Source organism: Scyliorhinus torazame, chromosome 7, assembly GCF_047496885.1.
Source record: "Scyliorhinus torazame isolate Kashiwa2021f chromosome 7, sScyTor2.1, whole genome shotgun sequence".
NCBI lineage: Eukaryota > Metazoa > Chordata > Chondrichthyes > Carcharhiniformes > Scyliorhinidae > Scyliorhinus > Scyliorhinus torazame.
The window spans coordinates 112650353-112668917 of record NC_092713.1 but is presented as its reverse complement, the minus strand read 5'-3'; the positions used below and the strand labels follow the sequence as shown (position 1 = coordinate 112668917).

At 47.1% G+C, this 18565-nt stretch overlaps 1 protein-coding gene across 4 annotated transcripts in view; it reads right to left on the bottom strand.

The window, feature by feature from the left end:
* The window catches only part of soat1 (sterol O-acyltransferase 1), a 142636-nt gene that overhangs the window by 22574 nt on the left and 101497 nt on the right, over positions 1-18565 (bottom strand). For all 4 annotated transcript variants that reach the window (XM_072511276.1, XM_072511277.1, XM_072511278.1 and 1 more), the window contains 4 exons: positions 12424-12572; positions 5155-5214; positions 4785-4892; positions 3498-3780 (listed from right to left, as the gene is read on the bottom strand). In XM_072511276.1, the coding sequence (XP_072367377.1) occupies positions 3498-3780; positions 4785-4892; positions 5155-5214; positions 12424-12572 (600 nt within the window). The remainder of the gene's footprint in view (positions 1-3497; positions 3781-4784; positions 4893-5154; positions 5215-12423; positions 12573-18565) is intronic.

Sequence of the window (18565 nt, the reverse complement as noted above, 5' to 3'; positions counted from 1 at the left end):
GTCTGGGAGCGCTGACCGAGAAATATGGGTTGCCCCAAGGGAATGCATTCAGGTATATGCAACTGAGGGCTTTTGCGAGGCAACAGGTGAGGGAATTCCCGCAGCTCCCGACACAAGAGGTGCAGGACAGAGTGATCTCAAAGACATGGGTGGGGGATGGTAAGGTGTCAGATATATATAGGGAAATGAGGGACGAAGGGGAGACTATGGTAGATGAACTAAAAGGGAAATGGGAAGAAGAGCTGGGGGAGGAGATCGAGGAGGGGCTGTGGGCAGATGCCCTAAGCAGGGTAAACTCGTCGTCCTCGTGTGCCAGGCTAAGCCTGATTCAGTTTAAGGTATTACACAGGGCACAGATGACTGGAGCACGGCTCAGTAAATTTTTTGGGGTGGAGGATAGGTGTGCGAGGTGCTCGAGAAGCCCAGCGAATCATACCCATATGTTTTGGTCATGCCCGGCACTACAGGGGTTTTGGATGGGGGTGACAAAGGTGCTTTCAAAAGTAGTAGGAGTCCGGGTCGAACCAAGCTGGGGGTTGGCTATATTTGGGGTTGCACAAGAGCCGGGAGTGCAGGAGGCGAGAGAGGCCGATGTTTTGGCCTTTGCGTCCCTAGTAGCCCGGCGCAGGATATTGCTAATGTGGAAAGAAGCCAAGCCCCAGGGGGTGGAGACCTGGATAAATGACATGGCGGGGTTGAAAAAGCTAGAGCGGATTAAGTTCGTCCTAAGGGGGTCGGCTCAAGGGTTCATCAGGCGGTGGCAACCGTTCGTCGAATACCTCGCAGAAAGATAGACGGAATGGGAAAAAGAAGGCAGCAACAGCAGCCCAGGATCGGGGAGGGGGGGGGGGGGGAGGGAGGAGGAACCAGAAGGACTCTCAGGGTTGTTAATATATACTGTATAGTATGTATAGGTCGTTGCTACAGATAATTATATATTGGACTGTTAAATTATATTTTTGGAGAGTGTTACTTGTGACAAGGCAGTTGCCAATTAGGGCTAGTTTTCATTTTTGTTATTTATTATTTATTCATTTTTTGTTTATAAAATAGGTCATTGTTATTTGTGTTATAATATTGTGTAAAGGATGCACAATGTACTGTGTTGGTTGACCAAAAATTTTCAATAAAATATTTAATTAAAAAAAAAAGAACAGGTTGGAGGCTAGGAATTCTGTAGTGAGTAACAGGGGCGGGATTCTCCTATCCCATGGCAGAGTGTCCATGCCGTTGTAAACGGCGTCGCGTTTTACCACGGCGTGAACGGGCCGCTGCCAGGAGTAATTCTGGCCCCTACAGGGGACCAGCACGGCACTGGAGCGGTTCACGCCACTCCAGCTGCCAATCCCGGCACGAACTGGGCGCTGCGGGATCCACGCATGCGCAGTGGCACACCGGTGCCAACGCGCGGTGGTCTCCTTCAATGTGCCGGCCCCGACGCAATATGGCGCAGGAGTGCAGGGGCCACGTGTAGGAAAAGAGGCCGGGGGACAGAGGCCGGCCCGCCGATTGGTGGGCCCCGATCGCGGGCCAGGCCGCATCGGAGCCCCCCCCCCCCCCTGGGGTCGGTGCCCCCCTACCACCTCCCCCGGCCCCCCCACAGCCGCCACCCAACCCTTGCACGCAGAGTTCCCGCCGGCGGGACTCAGCGTTTTAACTGCGGCCGCTCGGCCCATCCCGGGCTGAGAATCGGCAGACTGGCTGCGCAGAGCGGCCCACGACCGGCGCCGCGCCAAACACACCAGAATCGCATGCCGACGTCGGGGCGACGTGGCCCGGTCACGGGGATTCTCCGGCCTGACCCCGTGCTGAGAGAATCCCGCCCCTGACTCCCCAAAGCCTGGTCACCATCGACAAGGCACAAGTCAGGATTGTGATGGAATGCTCTCCACTTGCCTATTGAGTGCAGATCCAACAATACTCCAGAAGCATGACATCATCCAGAACTCCATCCACCACCTTAAACATTCATTCTTTCCATCACCAGTGCATAGTGGCTGCAATGTGTTACCATCTACAGCAAATCACCAAGGCTCATTCAACAGCACCGTTCAAACCTGCAGCCTCTACCACCTAGAAGGCCAGGGCAAAATATACATCCCAACACAAGCACCTGCAAAGATTCCCCTCAAGCCACGCACTAGCCCGACATGGAACTATAATCACCATTGTTTCACTGCTGCTGGGTTCAAATCCTTGAACTTCCTAACACCACGGTGGGTCTACCTACACCACATGTGTTGCAATAGTTCAAGAAGGCAGCTCACCACCACCTTCTCAAGGTCAATATGGACAGTGACACCCACATCATGTGAAATAATAAATAAAGTAACCTGCAAGTTCAAGGAGTTTATTTTAACCAAAGTGCATTATTGGTTGCTCAGAAGCATGATGTGGCAGAATATTAGTTGTACAGCAGGCCTTGTCCACAACGTTATAACCTGTTGTGCCACGCTTCCTCAGGGGAGGGATTGGCAAAACGTTGGGTGGGGAGGGTTCAAAAAGCAGAGTCAGGGAGCAGAAAATGTGATTGTACCAACCAGGTAAAGATCAAACGGGTAGAGTGGAGGAAGGAGACCGACAATGAGAAAACCTGACCAGAGCTGTGCTATTGTCACAGTATGGCACTGATCATGCAAGACACTTTTCAGGACCTCTTGGAATCAGGAGGCATGTTGGGTCATTTGACTAAGTCAGTCAGTGTGTGCAGTTATTAGCTTCAACTTAATTTTCCAGAGAGAGAGCATGGTCTGAAGTGACTAAAGTAATGAGACAACAAATGAAGTGGAAAATATTGCAGGTGCCGGAAATCAAATAAAAACAGAAAATATTGGAAATATCCAGGTCAGAAATTCTGCAGCGCAATTAACCAGAAACAGGACTAGTTTCTTTCTCCACATATCTTCTGACGCTGAGTACTTGCAGCAATTATTCTTTAAAAATTGAATTGTTTTTCCTCTAATTTCTTCAGCATTCTTTCAGTTGATCAGATCCAAATCAACAAGTTGTTAGAAACAGAATTGAACACATAATGCCAAGAGCCAGACCAAAAATGTAATTACTAACTTCAAAGACCTTATGAGATAAAACACCAGGAGAATACCCCAAAGTCACCTGTGGCATTATACAAATGTACAGCATGTGAAGAGTTGTTGTTATGTTAAGGCTAGCCACAAGAGGGAGTTAAGGGACAGTACTATAAATTGCACAGGCTCTTGGGCTTGGGGAGGAGATTAGATTGGAGCTGAAGATGACAAGATTCATAATGTATTGCAGAGCTCGTTAAGATATAATAGTTATAGCTAGTAGATAGAGATAGTGTTCGTGAGTGTAGTTTAGTTCTTACATGTATGTTTGCTATTCAGTATAAGTGTCAAACTCAAATTTAGTAGTGTTAATAAAATGAATTTAGTTCTTCAAAAGAGCTTTATGTATCTTAGTGATCACTACGCCTTCCATCCTGGAAATCCCCTCACAAAGATCACAACATCACCCACCTGTTCCAATATAACAATGAAGCGGGAGGCTGGAGGTAGGCAGAAATGGATCACTGTGTAGACCGGGGCAGCCCACAGCCCTACCATCTGGAAAATCAAAAACAATGCACCAAAGGACACGATCCGTAAAACTTTGTGTTTTGATGCTTGGTATCCTGATGCCCATTGCAGAAACAGCCCATATGGAATGAGGAGTGTAGATAGGAACATACAGAGCCAGGTGGAAATGACAATTGGAAACCTCCCAAAGGCGTAAACCAATAGGTCGAAGTCAAGGACCAGCCTACAAAAAGGAAAAATAGCAGTCAAGAAAAAAATACAATGAGCACCTGAGAGACACCTTGGAATTTGCTCACAGTAGTACTGTCATTACTTTCACTTAAACGTACTGGTAAAGCAGTGGAAGGCAGCTTGCCATGACCTCCTCAAGCACAACTTGGGAGGGATAATAAATTCTGGCCTTGCTGCAATTCAAATATCCCAAGAATATACAATAAAGGAAGACACCTGAACCAATACACTTGAAATGTGTGCCTACATGCATTTTGTGTGAAATTCTTGCCTTAAACTGCACCCAACACTATCTGCTCCGATGACAGGCCTGCAACCATCAACATTTGACCATGGTATTATGTACCACAAAGTAAAATCATGAGGCACAACCCTGAAGAGGACAGTAGAAGTTCACAAACCATTAGAGACTATTGCCACTGTATCCAATTTATGAACTGAAAAATCAATTTCCCAGCCAAACACACATCCAGTTTTCTGTAAAGACACAAAAATGCATTCAATATGCAGCTTCCACCAGTTAGTGGCTGCATTGTCTGGTCTGATAATTAGTTATATAGATCAAGGAAGTCCCAAGTTTTCTAGACCAGGTCCACGAGTTAATAGAATGCTCATATCCATTTTAAAAGTAGCACGGAGACACAAAAACTGACAAAAAAAGTTAACCTACAAGATAAAAACAGCCGCTTGCATACAGTGTAACAAATGTAAACTAGCCCTCAAGCCATTTGTATGCCATGGTAGCTTGTGGATTATATTTCTAGAGCTGGATCCTCAACTCAAACTTATCCTTTATGTTTGTCAGAGCTTGTAATTTAATATTGCTGACAACGTATTGTTCAAACTTTTTATTTCATGTCATCAAGTTTATGTTTGCTTGACTCTCAGCATGTTAATTTGTTGAGCTTCTATTTAAGGGTATGGGCAAAATTGTTTAAAAATATACTTAAGATAGTGTTTGTCTTTTCTGCCTCACTTCTCTTCCCAAATACTTACCTTCCTTCATCAATGAAGTCCATCACCAGGGTACTGACTATAAACAGGATGAGTAAAGCGATGAACATGTGATAGATGGTTCGGATGTGATTCACTTGGAACAGCTCACTGTGGGAGAGAAACAGGTTTTCTTTGAGAACTGTTGCAACATAGTTGCAATGCAGTTGCATTGACAAAAACCTTAAAAATGACTCAGGAAAGGGAAAATAATACCAATTGCACAAGCACAAGTTTATACATTTAAAATCAAGAAAATTAAGCCGACGACAGCCGAAATCAGATCCATTTCCAATCTAACCATTCTAACCATAGCTCTACTTTCCTCTGCAAAGATTTGTAGAATGAAAATGGTGTGTCAAAGCATACTTACTCAAGCAGAGATCGCCGAGATATGAAGTGCTTTCCCTTCTCAGGGGGTGCCCTTGTCAGTCTGTAACCAGATACATTTAATGAGAACTTAACAACATAGTAAGCCTTCAATTATATATAATCAATCCCAACTGAAATAATATGGCATGAATCAAGGTTAACATGATGGCAGACAGATTTTGCAGGAACTAAAAACTCATTCAGATCTCAGACTATAAATATCTAAGTATCACATGTCACACTCTTTATGCACCTTATTATATTCTTCATGCAGACATCTTTACATAGATCCTGAAGAAAACATCGATTCTGGTAACAATGAAGAGTGCAGGAAGGTGTGCCAAGAACAGGACCAGGTATACCGAAAAATGAGGTGTCAACCTGGTGAAGCTACAACACTGGACTACTTGCATGCCAAACAGCATAAGCAGCAAGTGACAGGCAGAATTAAGCAATCTCACATATCAGATCCAATCACTGCAGTTCTGCCACATCCAGTGGTGAATTATGGTGGACAGTTAAATAACTCACTGGGGGAGCCATCTCACAAATATTCCCATCCTCAATGCTGGAGGAGCCCAACACATCAGTGCAAAAGAGAAGGCTGATGTATTCATTCACAGCGTCAGGGACGCTGGTTTGATTCCTGGCTTGGCTCACTCTCTGTGCAGAGTCTGCACATTCTCCCAGTATCTGCGTGGGTTTCCTCCGGGTGCTCCCGTTTCCTCCCACAAGTCCGGAAAGATGTGCTTGTTAGGTCAATTGGACATTCTGAATTCTCCCTCAATGTACCCGAACAGGTGCCATAGTGTGATGACTATGGGATTTTCACAGTACCTTCATTGCAGCATTAAAGTAAGCCTACTTGTGACACAAATAAAGATTATAAAACACATATCAGCCAGCAGTTCCAACTGGATGATCCACCTCAGCCATCTCTATAGAGGTCCCTAGCATCACATATGCCAGTCTTGAGCCAATTCTGTTCATCCCATGTGCTTTCAAGAAATGGCTGAAAGCATTGGGTACTTCTAAAGGCTATGGGCTCTGATAATATTACGGCAATAGTACTGAAGACATGTGCTCCAGAATTTGTCACACCCCTAGTCAAGCTGCTCGAGTACAGCTACAACACTGGCATTTACCCAGCAATGTGGAAAATTGCCCAAGTAGGTTCTATCCACAAGAAAAAGGACAATTCCACCCCAGCCAATTACCACCCTATCAGTCAAATCTCAATCATGAGTATAGTGATGGAAGGGGTTATTAACAGTGTTATCAAGCGGCACTTACTCAGCAATAACCTGCTCGCTGATGGTCAGTTTGGGTTCTGCCAGGGTCACAGAGCTGACCTCATTACAGCCTTGGTTCAAACATGGACAAAAGAGCTGAACTCTAGAGGAGAGGCAAGAGTGTTCAGAATTAGGGGAAAATAAAAAAAAAAGATATTGCGAGAAAATGAAATTAAAAAGGGAGCTCATGAGGGCAATTGTCTGAAGACATTTTGAGATACGAATTAGCATATCAGTGAGAAATGCAAGTGTTTACCTATGTGACTTGGAGGAAAACAATGGGCTTGAGATTGAACAATTGAAACAATGGGGTTGAGGGCAGCACGGTAGCGCAAGTGGATAGCATTGTGGCTTCACAGTGCCAGGGTCCCAGGTTAGATTCTCCGCTGGCTCACTGTCTGTGCGGAGTCTGCACGTTCTCCGTGTGTCTGCGTCGGTTTCCTCCGGGTGCTCCGGTTTCCTCCCACCGTCCAAAGACGTGCAGATTACGTGGATTGGCCATAAATTGCCCTTATTGACCAAAAAGGTTAGCAGGGGTTATTGCGGGGATAGGGTGGAGGTGAGGGCTTGAGTGGGTCGGTGCAGACTCAATGGGCGGGGAGGCCTCCTTCTGCACTGCATATTCTATGTTATGTTGAGAAAAGGAAACTTTAAAGTGGAGAGATGAGGGGTGTAATTCCCTTTTTCCCCACTGGCAATGCACCCCTGCCTGGAGGTTTCCAGTCGGCCTGGGTTGGCTTTAATTGGAAATCCCATCGACAAGCAGCGAGAGAAACACAGCTGGGGGACTGGAGAATTCCGCCCAAGGAAACACGCATACATGATAAAAGCCAGATCCACAGGGTGGGCATCAAAGGGAAAGAATGATATATGCAGAGCACAATAACTGAAGAGACACCGTAGCAGCTACCATCACTGCTACACCAAGCTGCAGGAACAGTCTCACAAAAACAAGTCATAGAACATAGAACATTACAGCGCAGTACAGGCCCTTCGGCCCTCGATGTTGCGCCGACCTGTGAAACCAATCTAAAGCCCATCTACACTATTCCCTTATCATCCATATGTTTATCCAATGATCAGTAAAATGCCCCTAATGTTGGCGAGTCCACTACTGTTGCAGGCAGGGCATTCCACACCCTTACTACTCTCTGAGTAAAGAACCTACCTCTGACATCTGTCTTATATCTATCTCCCCTCAATTTAAAGCTATGTCCCCTCGTGCTAGACATCACCATCCGAGGAAAAAGACTCTCACTGTCCACCCTATCCAATCCTCTGATCATCTTGTATGCCTCAATTAAGTCACCTCTTAACCTTCTTCTCTCTAACGAAAACAGCCTCAAGTCCCTCAGCCTTTCCTCAGAAGATCTTCAATCCATACCAGGCAACATTCTGGTAAATCTCCTCTGCACCCTTTCCAATGCTCCCACATCCTTCCTATAATGCGGCGACCAGAATTGCATGCAATACTCCAAATGCGGCCGCACCAGAGTTTTGTACAGCTGCAACATGACCTCATGGCTCCGAAACTCAATCCCTCCACCAATAAAAGCTAACACACCGTACGCCTTCTTAACAACCCTCTCAACCTGGGTGGCAACTTTCAGGGATCTATGTACATGGACACCGAGATCTCTCTGCTCATCCACACTGCCAAGAATCTTACCATTAGCCCAGTACTCTGTCTTCCTGTTATTCCTTCCAAAATGAATCACCTCACACTTTTCTGCATTAAACTCCATTTGCCAACTCACAGCCCAGCTCTGCAGCTTATCTATGTCCCTTTGTAACTTGTAACATCCTTCTGCACTGTCCACAACTCCACCGACTTTAGTGTCATCTGCAAATTTACTCACCCATCCTTCTACGCCCTCCTCCAGGTCATTTAAAAAAATGACAAACAGCAGTGGCCCCAAAACCGATCATTGTGGTACACCACTAGTAACTGAACTCCAGGCGGAACATTTCCCATCAACCACCACCCTCTGTCTTCTTACAGCTAGCCAATTTCTGATCCAAACTGCTAAATCACCCTGAATCACATGCCTCCATATTTTCTGCAATAGCCTACCGTGGGGAACCTTATCAAATGCTTTACTGAAATCCATATACACCACATCAACTGCTTTATCCTCATCCACCTGTTTGGTCTCCTTGTCAAAGAACTCAGTAAGGTTTGTGAGGCACGACCTACCATTCACAAAACCGTGATGACGATCTCTAATCAAATTATTCCTTTCTAGATGATCATAAATCCTATCTCTTATAAACCTTTCCAAGACTTTGCCCACAACAGAAGTAAGGCTCACTGGTCTATAGTTACCAGGGTTGTCTCCACTCCCCTTCTTGAACAAGGGGACAACATTTGCTATCCTCCAGTCTTCTGGCACTATTCCTGTAGACAAAGACGACATAAAGATCAAAGCCAAAGGCTCTGCAATCTCCTCCCTCGCTTCCCAGAGAATCCAAGGATAAAACCCATCCGGCCCAGGGGACTTATTTTTTTCACACTTTCAGGAATTGCTAACACCTCCTCCTTATGAACCTCAAGCCCTTCTAGTCTAGTAGCCTGTATCTCAGTATTCTCCTCGACAACATTGTCTTTTTCTTGTGTGAAAATTTTCATTTAGCACCTCTCCTATCTCCTCGAACTCCACGCACAACTTCCCACTACTGTCCTTGACTGGCCCTACTCTTACCATAGTCATTCTTTTATTCCTGACATACCTATAGAAAGCTTTAGGGTTATCCTTGATCCTACCTGCCAAAGACTTCTCATGTCCCCTCCTGGCTCTTCTTAGCTCTCTCTTTAGGTCCTTCCTGGCTAACCTGTAACTCTCAAGCACCTAACTGAACCTTCACGTCTCATCTTTACGTAAGCCTCCTTCTTCCTCGTGACAAGTGTTTCACCTACTTCAGTAAACCACGATTCCCTCGCTCGACCACTTCCTCCCTGCCTGACAGGTACATACTTATCAAGGACACGCAGTAGCTGTTCCTTGAACCAGCTCCACATTTCAATTGTGCCCATCCCCTGCAGTTTCCTTCCCCATCCTGTGCATCCTAAGTCTTGTCTCATTGCATCATAATTGCCTTTCCCCCAGCTATAACTCTTGCCCTGCGGTATATAACTATCCCTTTCCATCGCTGAAGTAAACGTAACCGAATTGTAGTCACTATCACCAATGTGCTCACCTACCTCCAAATCTAACATCTGGCCTGGTTCTTTACCCAGTACCAAATCCAATATGGCCTCTCCTCTCGTTGGCCTATCTACATACTGCGTCAGGAAACCCTCCTGCACACATTGGACAAAAACGGATCCATCTAAAGTACTCGAACTATAGCATTTCCAGTCAATATTTGGAAAGTTAAAGTCCCCCATAACAACTACCCTGTTACTTTCGCTCCTATCCAGAATCATCTTTGCAATCCTTTCCTCTACAGCTCTGGAACTTTTCGGAGGCCTATAGAAAACTCCCAACAGGGTGACCTCTCCTTTCTTGTTTCTAACCTCAGCCCATATTAGCTCAGTAGACGAGTCCTCATCAAACGTCCTTTCTGCCACCGTAATACTGTCCTTGACTAACAATGCCACCTCTCCCCCTCTTTTACCACCTTCCCTGAGCTTACTGAACTATCTAAACCCCGGAACCTGCAACAACCATTCCTGTCCCTGCTCTATCCATGTCTCCGAAATGGTCACAACATTGAAGTCCCAGGTGCCAAACCATGCTGCAAGTTTACCCACCTTCTTCCGGATGATCCTGGCATTGAAGTAGACACACTTTAAACCACCTTCCTGCCTGCCGTTACACTCCTGCAACCTTGAAACCTTACTCATGACCACACTACTCTCAACCTTCTGTATACTGGAGCAACAATACTGGATTCAGGTTCCCAACCCCCTGCTGAATTAGTTATTGCTAGATGACCAGCTGGCTAAGATCCAAAACGCAATGATTTTGCCTTCGCTGAAACTGAAGATGGGGTTCCCAAACGTGACCAAATAACGCTTGTTTATTAATTATCTGCTGGATTTAGCTCAAATGAATTACATAATATTGGATGCTGTTTGGGAAAAAAGGGGCATCGCCGAGTTCAGGAAACATGGGTAATCGTGAATCAAGGGGCAACTTCATTTTACACTGTGCATATAGCCATCAGAGTACTTAAGTGTCCTCATGTATCATAGTCCTTCTTGTTATGTGTTTTTTTCATTGATCACAGTGACTGGACTTTTCCTCCCTGGTTTGCATATCCTCTCATTGTATACCCGATTGAAACGTTATACGACAAAGAACCAGGGTTCCAAATGACCCTTCTGGGTTTTCGGATAGCCTTGCATTTAACATCAGTGGGATTCTTAACAATCGTGACTGCCCTTGTCACCAAGACAACATTTACATAATGTGTCAGCAAGGAGCCCTAGCAAAATTGGAGTCAATGAGAATCAGAGAAAAAGATATCTCCTGGCTGGAATCATACCAAGCCAAAAAAAAAATGGTTGTGGTCGTCGGATGCTAATCTCAGTTTCAATATATCACTGCAGGAGTTCCTCAGGGTCGTGTCCTAGGCCCAGCTACCTTCAGCTGCTTAAGAATGATCTTCTTTTCATCTTAAGGTCAGAAGTGGAGATGTTTGCTGATGACTGCACAATGTTCAGCAGCATTCATCACTCCTCAGATACTGAAGCAGTCTGTGTCCAAATGCAGCAGGACCTGAATAATATACAGGCTTGGGCTGACAAGTGGCACTCCACACAAATTGTCAGGCAATGACCATCAACAACAACATCACCCCTTGATATTCAATGGCATTACCATTGTTGAATCCCCCATAATCAATATACTGGGGATTACCATTAACCAGAAACAGAACTGCACCACCCATATAAATACTGTGGCGACAAAGAGGTCAGAGGCTGGGATTTAAGTAATTCACCTCCAAACTCCCCAAAAGCCTGTCCACAATCAACATGGCACAAGTCAGAAGTGTGATGGAATGCTCTCCCTCTTGCCTGGATGAATGCAGCTCCAACTCACAAAGCTTGACACCATCCAGGACAAAGCAACCTGCTTGACTGGACCCCTTCCTCAAACTTGCACTCCCCTCACCATAGTGTACACCCTACCGGATGCACTGCAGGAACTCAGCAAGGCTCCTTTTTCAGCACCTTCCAAACCCACAACTGCTACCATCTAAAAGTACATTAGACACATGGGAGCACCACCCAAAGTTTCACTCCCAAGTCCCTCACCTCCTTGATTTGGGAAATATATCGCTGCTCCGTTACTGTTGTTGGGACAACATTTTCACAGCACTGTGGGGGTACCTGCACCACAGGGACTGCAGCGGTTCGAAAAGGCAACTCACCACTATCTTCTCAAGGACAATTAGGGATAGGCGTTAGATCTTGTAAATTTGTTATTCCTCCAAATAACGCTGGAATGTACAACACTGTCCTAACTACCAGTAGTTCCAGGGATGAGGCTTGAATTATGTGGATTAGGCAGTTTGGAGAACCTGAGATTGTCCTCCTCAAGAGTAGGAAAGATGAAAGGGGATTTGACAGAGGTGTTAAAATTATGAGGAATCTAGACAGGGTAGATAGGGGGCAACTGTTCCTATTGGCAGGTTTCAGAACCAGAAGACAGCCATTGAAGGTGATTTGCAAAAGGACCGCATACAAAAAAGAGATAAGGAAAGCGATTTCATAGTGATTATAAGGAACGCACTACCCAAAAAGGATGGTGGAGGCAGCTTCAATCGTGGTTTTCAAAGGGAACTAGATAAATACACAAAGGGAAATAATAAGGGGAACAGAACTTGCTGAATTGCACATGCAGAAAGTTGGCAAGGACTGGATGGGTCAAATGGTAGCCTTCAGTGCTATTCCCAAAATCGCATAACCTGCTTAACTTTTGACACAAACTCGACAAGCAACTGAGTATATATGTTCCTTAATTCCTTACCCATGAGCCACAGCTGTTTGTTCCTTAGTCACCGATGCACTTAAGGAAGGAGAAAAAGTGGAGTCCAGGGTGGTTGATTCATCAATCAGATTATCCACGAAATGGTTGAATTGAAAATCAAACTGCTTCAACAAGTCAGTTTTCATTTGCTATATTAAAAAATTAAAAAAGGAATAAATGTCAAGAAATACAACTTGTTTTTGTACAGTGGCTTTAATGTAATAAAATTTCCCACTGCACTTCACAAGTGTTATAAAAGGAATGTTTGACTTTGAGACATAAAACAATATTAAGGAAGATGGACATTAGGTTTGCCACAGTTAAATTTCAAGGGATGTCTTAAACGAGAGAGATCGAAATACAGTGAGAATTAGGAAGGGAATTCCAGATCTTAGGGCTGATGCAGCAGTGAAGCAATTAAAAATCGGAGATTTCTACAAGGCCAGAATTAGAGAAGTACAGTTATCCCATGATTCTGGGGCTGGCGGAGATTAGCTAGAGGGAAGGGCAAGACCACAGATAGATATGAAAACAAGGATGATAATTTTAAGTGAGGTTGTTGTTTAACCAGGGTCCAAATTAAGTCAGTGAGCATTGGGGTGAACATGACTTGGTGCAAGAATGAACAGGAAGAGAGTTTGGGGTGACTTCAAGTTTACAGAGGCTAGAACAAGGGAAATCAGGCAGAAGCACATTGGATGAGTTAAGTTGAGGTAACAAATGTCTACATGGAGTGTCCCATGCAGATCAATTGAACATAGTGTGAAAAACAAAATACACTGTCCATAAATCTCTCCCATGACTCTGCTGAAGCATACATACGCGTTACAGTTAGTCAGGATGCCACGAGCAACCAATAAATAATCACATCTCTACAGCAAATTAGCAAGTGCAGCAAACAACAAGTTTAGGTTGCATATGGTGACAACTGTTTCCAGCCCAGAATTGAAATGATTGGATAATTCCACGAACAAATCACACCTGACACTGCAGCTGCTGGAAGCAGTATGCATCGATTTCCTTCCAACTTCATTTTTCTGGTTCTTGTCGGTTCAGATATGAGTACTGCTGCAGTTCACTGGGACTTGAGGTACACTCGGGTAGACTGCTACATTGGCTGTGTTTAAATAGACTTCGCTGAGTAAATAGAATGCTTACGGAGAGTCCTGCCACAACTCGTAGGCAAGTTTGAGTGATCACTTACAGTCAACGGTCAGAATCAGTATTACCACAAGACTTTTGACCCTGATCAGTCATTGTGAGTCAGAAGGACTTTACTGCAGGGGGGTTGCAGTACAAGAATAAAGAAGTCTTGCTACGAGGCTTCCGGGTGCGGCGATGACCAGCTGAGTCGCCCGTTTCGGCAGCTCCCGGTGAAACGGACTTTTGGGCTCTTGATAGGAGCCCCAACGGCAATTTTGATGGCTAAAAACACTGTGCGGTAAACCAGAAGGGAATCCCCCCTGGATACGGATGAAAAAAGGAGGAGAAAGTGGCCGGATTGCAGTGGATCCTTTAGAACAGCGGCAAGGAAGGCAAGCAAAAACCAAGATGGCGTCGGAAGGTGGCAGTTTAACATGGGGCCCTGAACAACAAGAGTTCTTGAAATGCTGTGTGGAAGAGCTCAAAAAGGAAATGAAGAAAGAGCTGTTGGCCCCGATACTACAGGCGATCGAAGGGCTAAAGGAGGAACAAAAGACCCAGGAGCGGGACATACAGGGCCTGGTGGTGAAGACGGAGACGCATGAGGCACATCAGAAACGATGTGTGGAAAGGTTGGAGGCATAGGAGAACAATGCAAGGAGGAACAACCTGAGGATTCTTGGTCTTCCTGAAGGTGTGGAGGGAGCGGACGTCGGGGCATATGTGAGCACGATGCTGCACTCGTTAATGGGAGCGGAGGCCCCGGCGGGTCCGTTGGAGGTGGAGGGAGCATACCGAGTGATGGCGCGAGGACCGAGAGCAGGAGAAATTCCCAGAGCCATAGTGGTGAGATTCCTCCGTTTTAAGGATAGAGAAATGGTCCTTAGATGGGCGAAGAAAACTTGGTGCAGTAAATGGGAGAACGCGGTGATCCGCGTTTATCAAGACTGGAGTGCGGAGGTGGCGAGAAGGAGGGCGAGCTTTAATCGGGCCAAGGCGGTGCTTCATAAAAAGAAGATAAAATTTGGAATGCTGCAACCGGCAAGACTGTGGATCACATATCGAGGGAGGCACCACTACTTTGAGACGGCGGATGAAGCGTGGACTTTTATTGTGGAAGAAAAACTGGAATGAGCGGGTTATTAAAAAGAACGTTTGAACAAAGTGGTGGGGCGAATGTGGGGGGCGAAGAGGGAGGTTAAAAAGGGGGGGGAAGAGGAGTTTTATGTACTAATCCTGCGATGTGGTAACTTTTCTCTCTTCCACAGGTGGTGATGGGGGAGGAGGGGAGGTGGAGGAGATGGGGCGTTGGCCATTGGGGGCGGGGCCAAGGGAGAAGCGCGGGCTTGGTTCCCGCGCTATGATAATCATGGCGGGAATAGAGAAGCAGGAAGGATGGGGCGTCGCACGGTGCGAGCCGAGGTCACGGGGGGAAGCCGAGGTCGGCCAGAGTTTGCTGACTTCTGGGAGCAACAACGCTAGCGGGGGATCTAGCGGGGGGGGGGGGGGGGGGGGGAATTACTGGGTTGCTGCTGCTGGGGAGAGGGGGGAGCTGGTATGGGAGGGGATGGGCGGGGGGGCACCGCCTGGGGGAGATACAGCTGTGTGGGAACCGGGTGAGGAGCTGGAAAAAGGGGATGGCTAATCGACAAGGGGGGGGGGGGGGGGGGGAAAGCCCCCCAACCCGGCTGATCACGTGGAACGTGAGAGGGCTGAACGGGCCGATAAAGAGGGCACGGGTACTCGCACACCTTAAGAAACTTAAGGCAGATGTGGTTATGTTACAGGAAACGCACCTGAAACTGATAGACCAGGTTAGGCTACGCAAAGGATGGGTGGGGCAGGTGTTCCATTCGGGGCTAGATGCGAAAAACGGGGGGGGGGGTGGCTATATTAGTGGGGAAGCGGGTAATATTCGAGGCAAAGACTATAGTGGCGGATAACGGGGGCAGATACGTGATGGTGAGTGGCAAACTACAGGGGGAGACGGTGGTTTTGGTAAACGTATATGCCCCGAACTGGGATGATGCCAATTTTATGAGGCGGATGCTAGGACGCATTCCGGATCTAGAGATGGGAAAGCTGATAATGGGGGGAGATTTTAATACGGTGTTGGAACCAGGGCTGGATAGGTCGAAGTCCAGGACTGGAAGGAGGCCGGCAGCAGCCAAGGTACTTAAAGATTTTATGGAGCAGATGGGAGGTGTAGACCCGTGGAGACTTAGCAGACCTAGGAGTAAGGAGTTCTCGTTTTTCTCCTATGTCCATAAAGTCTACTCGCGAATAGACTTTTTTGTGCTGGGAAGGGCATTGATCCCGAAGGGAAGCAGGAGAGTAAGGAACGGGAGCGGTTGCTGCAAGAACTTTTGAGGGTGGACAGACAATATGCGGAAGCACCGGAGGAGGGACTGTACAGGGAAAGGCAAAGGCTACATGTAGAATTTGACTTGCTGACTACGGGCACTGCAGAGGCACAATGGAGGAAGGCACAGGGTGTACAGTACGAATATGGGGAGAAGGCGAGCAGGTTGCTGGCACACCAATTGAGGAAAAGGGGAGCAGCGAGGGAAATAGGGGGAGTGAGGGATGAGGAAGGAGAGATGGAGCGGGGAGCGGAGAGAGTGAATGGAGTGTTCAAGACATTTTATAAAAAATTATATGAAGCTCAACCCCCGGATGGGAGGGAGAGAATGCTGGGCTTCTTGGATCGGCTGGAATTTCCCAAGGTGGAAGAGCAGGAAAGGGTGGGACTGGGAGCACAGATCGAGGTAGAAGAAGTGGTGAAAGGAATTAGGAGCATGCAGGCGGGAAAGGCCCCGGGACCGGATGGATTCCCAGTCGAATTCTATAGAAAATATATGGACTTGCTCGCCCCGGTATTGACGAGGACCTTTAAATGAGGCAAAGGAAAGGGGACAACTTTCCTTCAGACTATGTCTGAAGCAACGATATCGCTTCTCTTAAAGAAGGAAAAGGACCCGCTACAATGCGGGTCCTATAGACCTATTTCCCTCCTAAATGTAGATGCCAAGATCCTGGCCAAGGTAATGGCAATGAGAATAGAGGAATGTGTCCCGGGGGTGGTCCACGAGGACCAAACTGGGTTTGTGAAGGGGAGACAGCTGAACACGAATATACGGAGGCTGTTAGGGGTAATGATGATGGTCCCACCAGAGGGGGAAACGGAGATAGTAGTGGCGATGGATGCCGAGAAAGCATTTGATAGAGTGGAGTGGGATTATTTGTGGGAGGTGTTGAGGAGATTTGGTTTTGGAGAGGGGTATGTTAGATGGGTGCAGCTGTTGTATAGGGCCCCGATGGCGAGCGTGGTCACGAATGGACGGGGATCTGCATATTTTCGGCTCCATAGAGGGACAAGGCAGGGATGCCCTCTGTCCCCATTATTGTTTGCACTGGCGATTGAGCCCCTGGCGATAGCGTTGAGGGGTTCCAAGAAGTGGAGGGGAGTACTTAGAGGAGGAGAAGAACACCGGGTATCTTTGTATGCGGACGATTTGCTACTATACGTGGCAGACCCGGCGGAGGGGATGCCAGAAATAATGCGGATACTTGGGGAGTTTGGGGATTTTTCAGGGTATAAATTGAACATGGGGAAAAGTGAGTTGTTTGTGGTGCATCCAGGGGAGCAGAGTAGAGAAATAGAGGACCTACCGTTGAGGAAGGTAATAAGGGACTTTCGTTACCTGGGGATCCAGATAGCCAAGAATTGGGGCACATTGCATAGGTTAAATTTAACGCGGTTGGTGGAACAAATGGAGGAGGATTTCAAGAGATGGGATATGGTATCCCTGTCACTGGCAGGGAGGGTGCAGGCGGTTAAGATGGTGGTCCTCCCGAGATTCCTCTTTGTGTTTCAGTGCCTCCCGGTGGTGATCACGAAGGCTTTTTTTTTAAAATAAGGATTGAAAAGAGCATCATGGGTTTTGTGGGGGCCGGGAAGACCCCGAGAGTGAGGAAGGGATTCTTACAGAGTAGCAGGGATAGGGGGGGGCTGGCACTACCGAGCCTAAGTGAGTATTATTGGGCCGCTAATATTTCAATGGTGAGTAAGTGGATGGGAGAGGAGGAGGGAGCGGCGTGGAAGAGATTAGAGAGGGCGTCCTGTAGGGGGACTAGCCTACAGGCTATGGTGACAGCCCCATTGCCGTTCTCACCGAGGAACTACACCACAAGCCCGGTGGTGGTGGCTACACTGAAGATTTGGGGACAGTGGAGACGACATAGGGGAAAGACTGGAGCCTTGGGGGGGTCCCCGATAAGAAACAACCATAGGTTTGCCCCGGGGGGAATGGATGGGGGATATGGAATGTGGCAAAGAGCAGGAATAACGCAACTGAAAGATCTGTTTGTGGATGGGAAGTTTGCGAGTCTGGGAGCGCTGACCGAGAAATATGGGTTGCCCCAAGGGAATGCATTCAGGTATATGCAACTGAGGGCTTTTGCGAGGCAACAGGTGAGGGAATTCCCGCAGCTCCTGACACAAGAGGTGCAGGACAGAGTGATCTCAAAGACATGGGTGGGGGATGGTAAGGTGTCAGATATATATAGGGAAATGAGGGACGAAGGGGAGACTATGGTAGATGAACTAAAAGGGAAATGGGAAAAAGAGCTGGGGGAGGAGATCGAGGAGGGGCTGTGGGCAGATGCCCTAAGCAGGGTAAACTCGTCGTCCTCGTGTGCCAGGCTAAGCCTGATTCAGTTTAAGGTATTACACAGGGCGCATATGACTGGAGCACGGCTCAGTAAATTTTCTGGGGTGGAGGATAGGTGTGCGAGGTGCTCGAGAAGCCCAGCGAATCATACCCATATGTTTTGGTCATGCCCGGCACTACAGGGGTTTTGGATGGGGGTGACAAAGGTGCTTTCAAAAGTAGTGGGGGTCCGGGTCGAACCAAGCTGGGGGGTTGGCTATATTTGGGGTTGCACAAGAGCTGGGAGTGCAGGAGGCGAGAGAGGCCGATGTTTTGGCCTTTGCGTC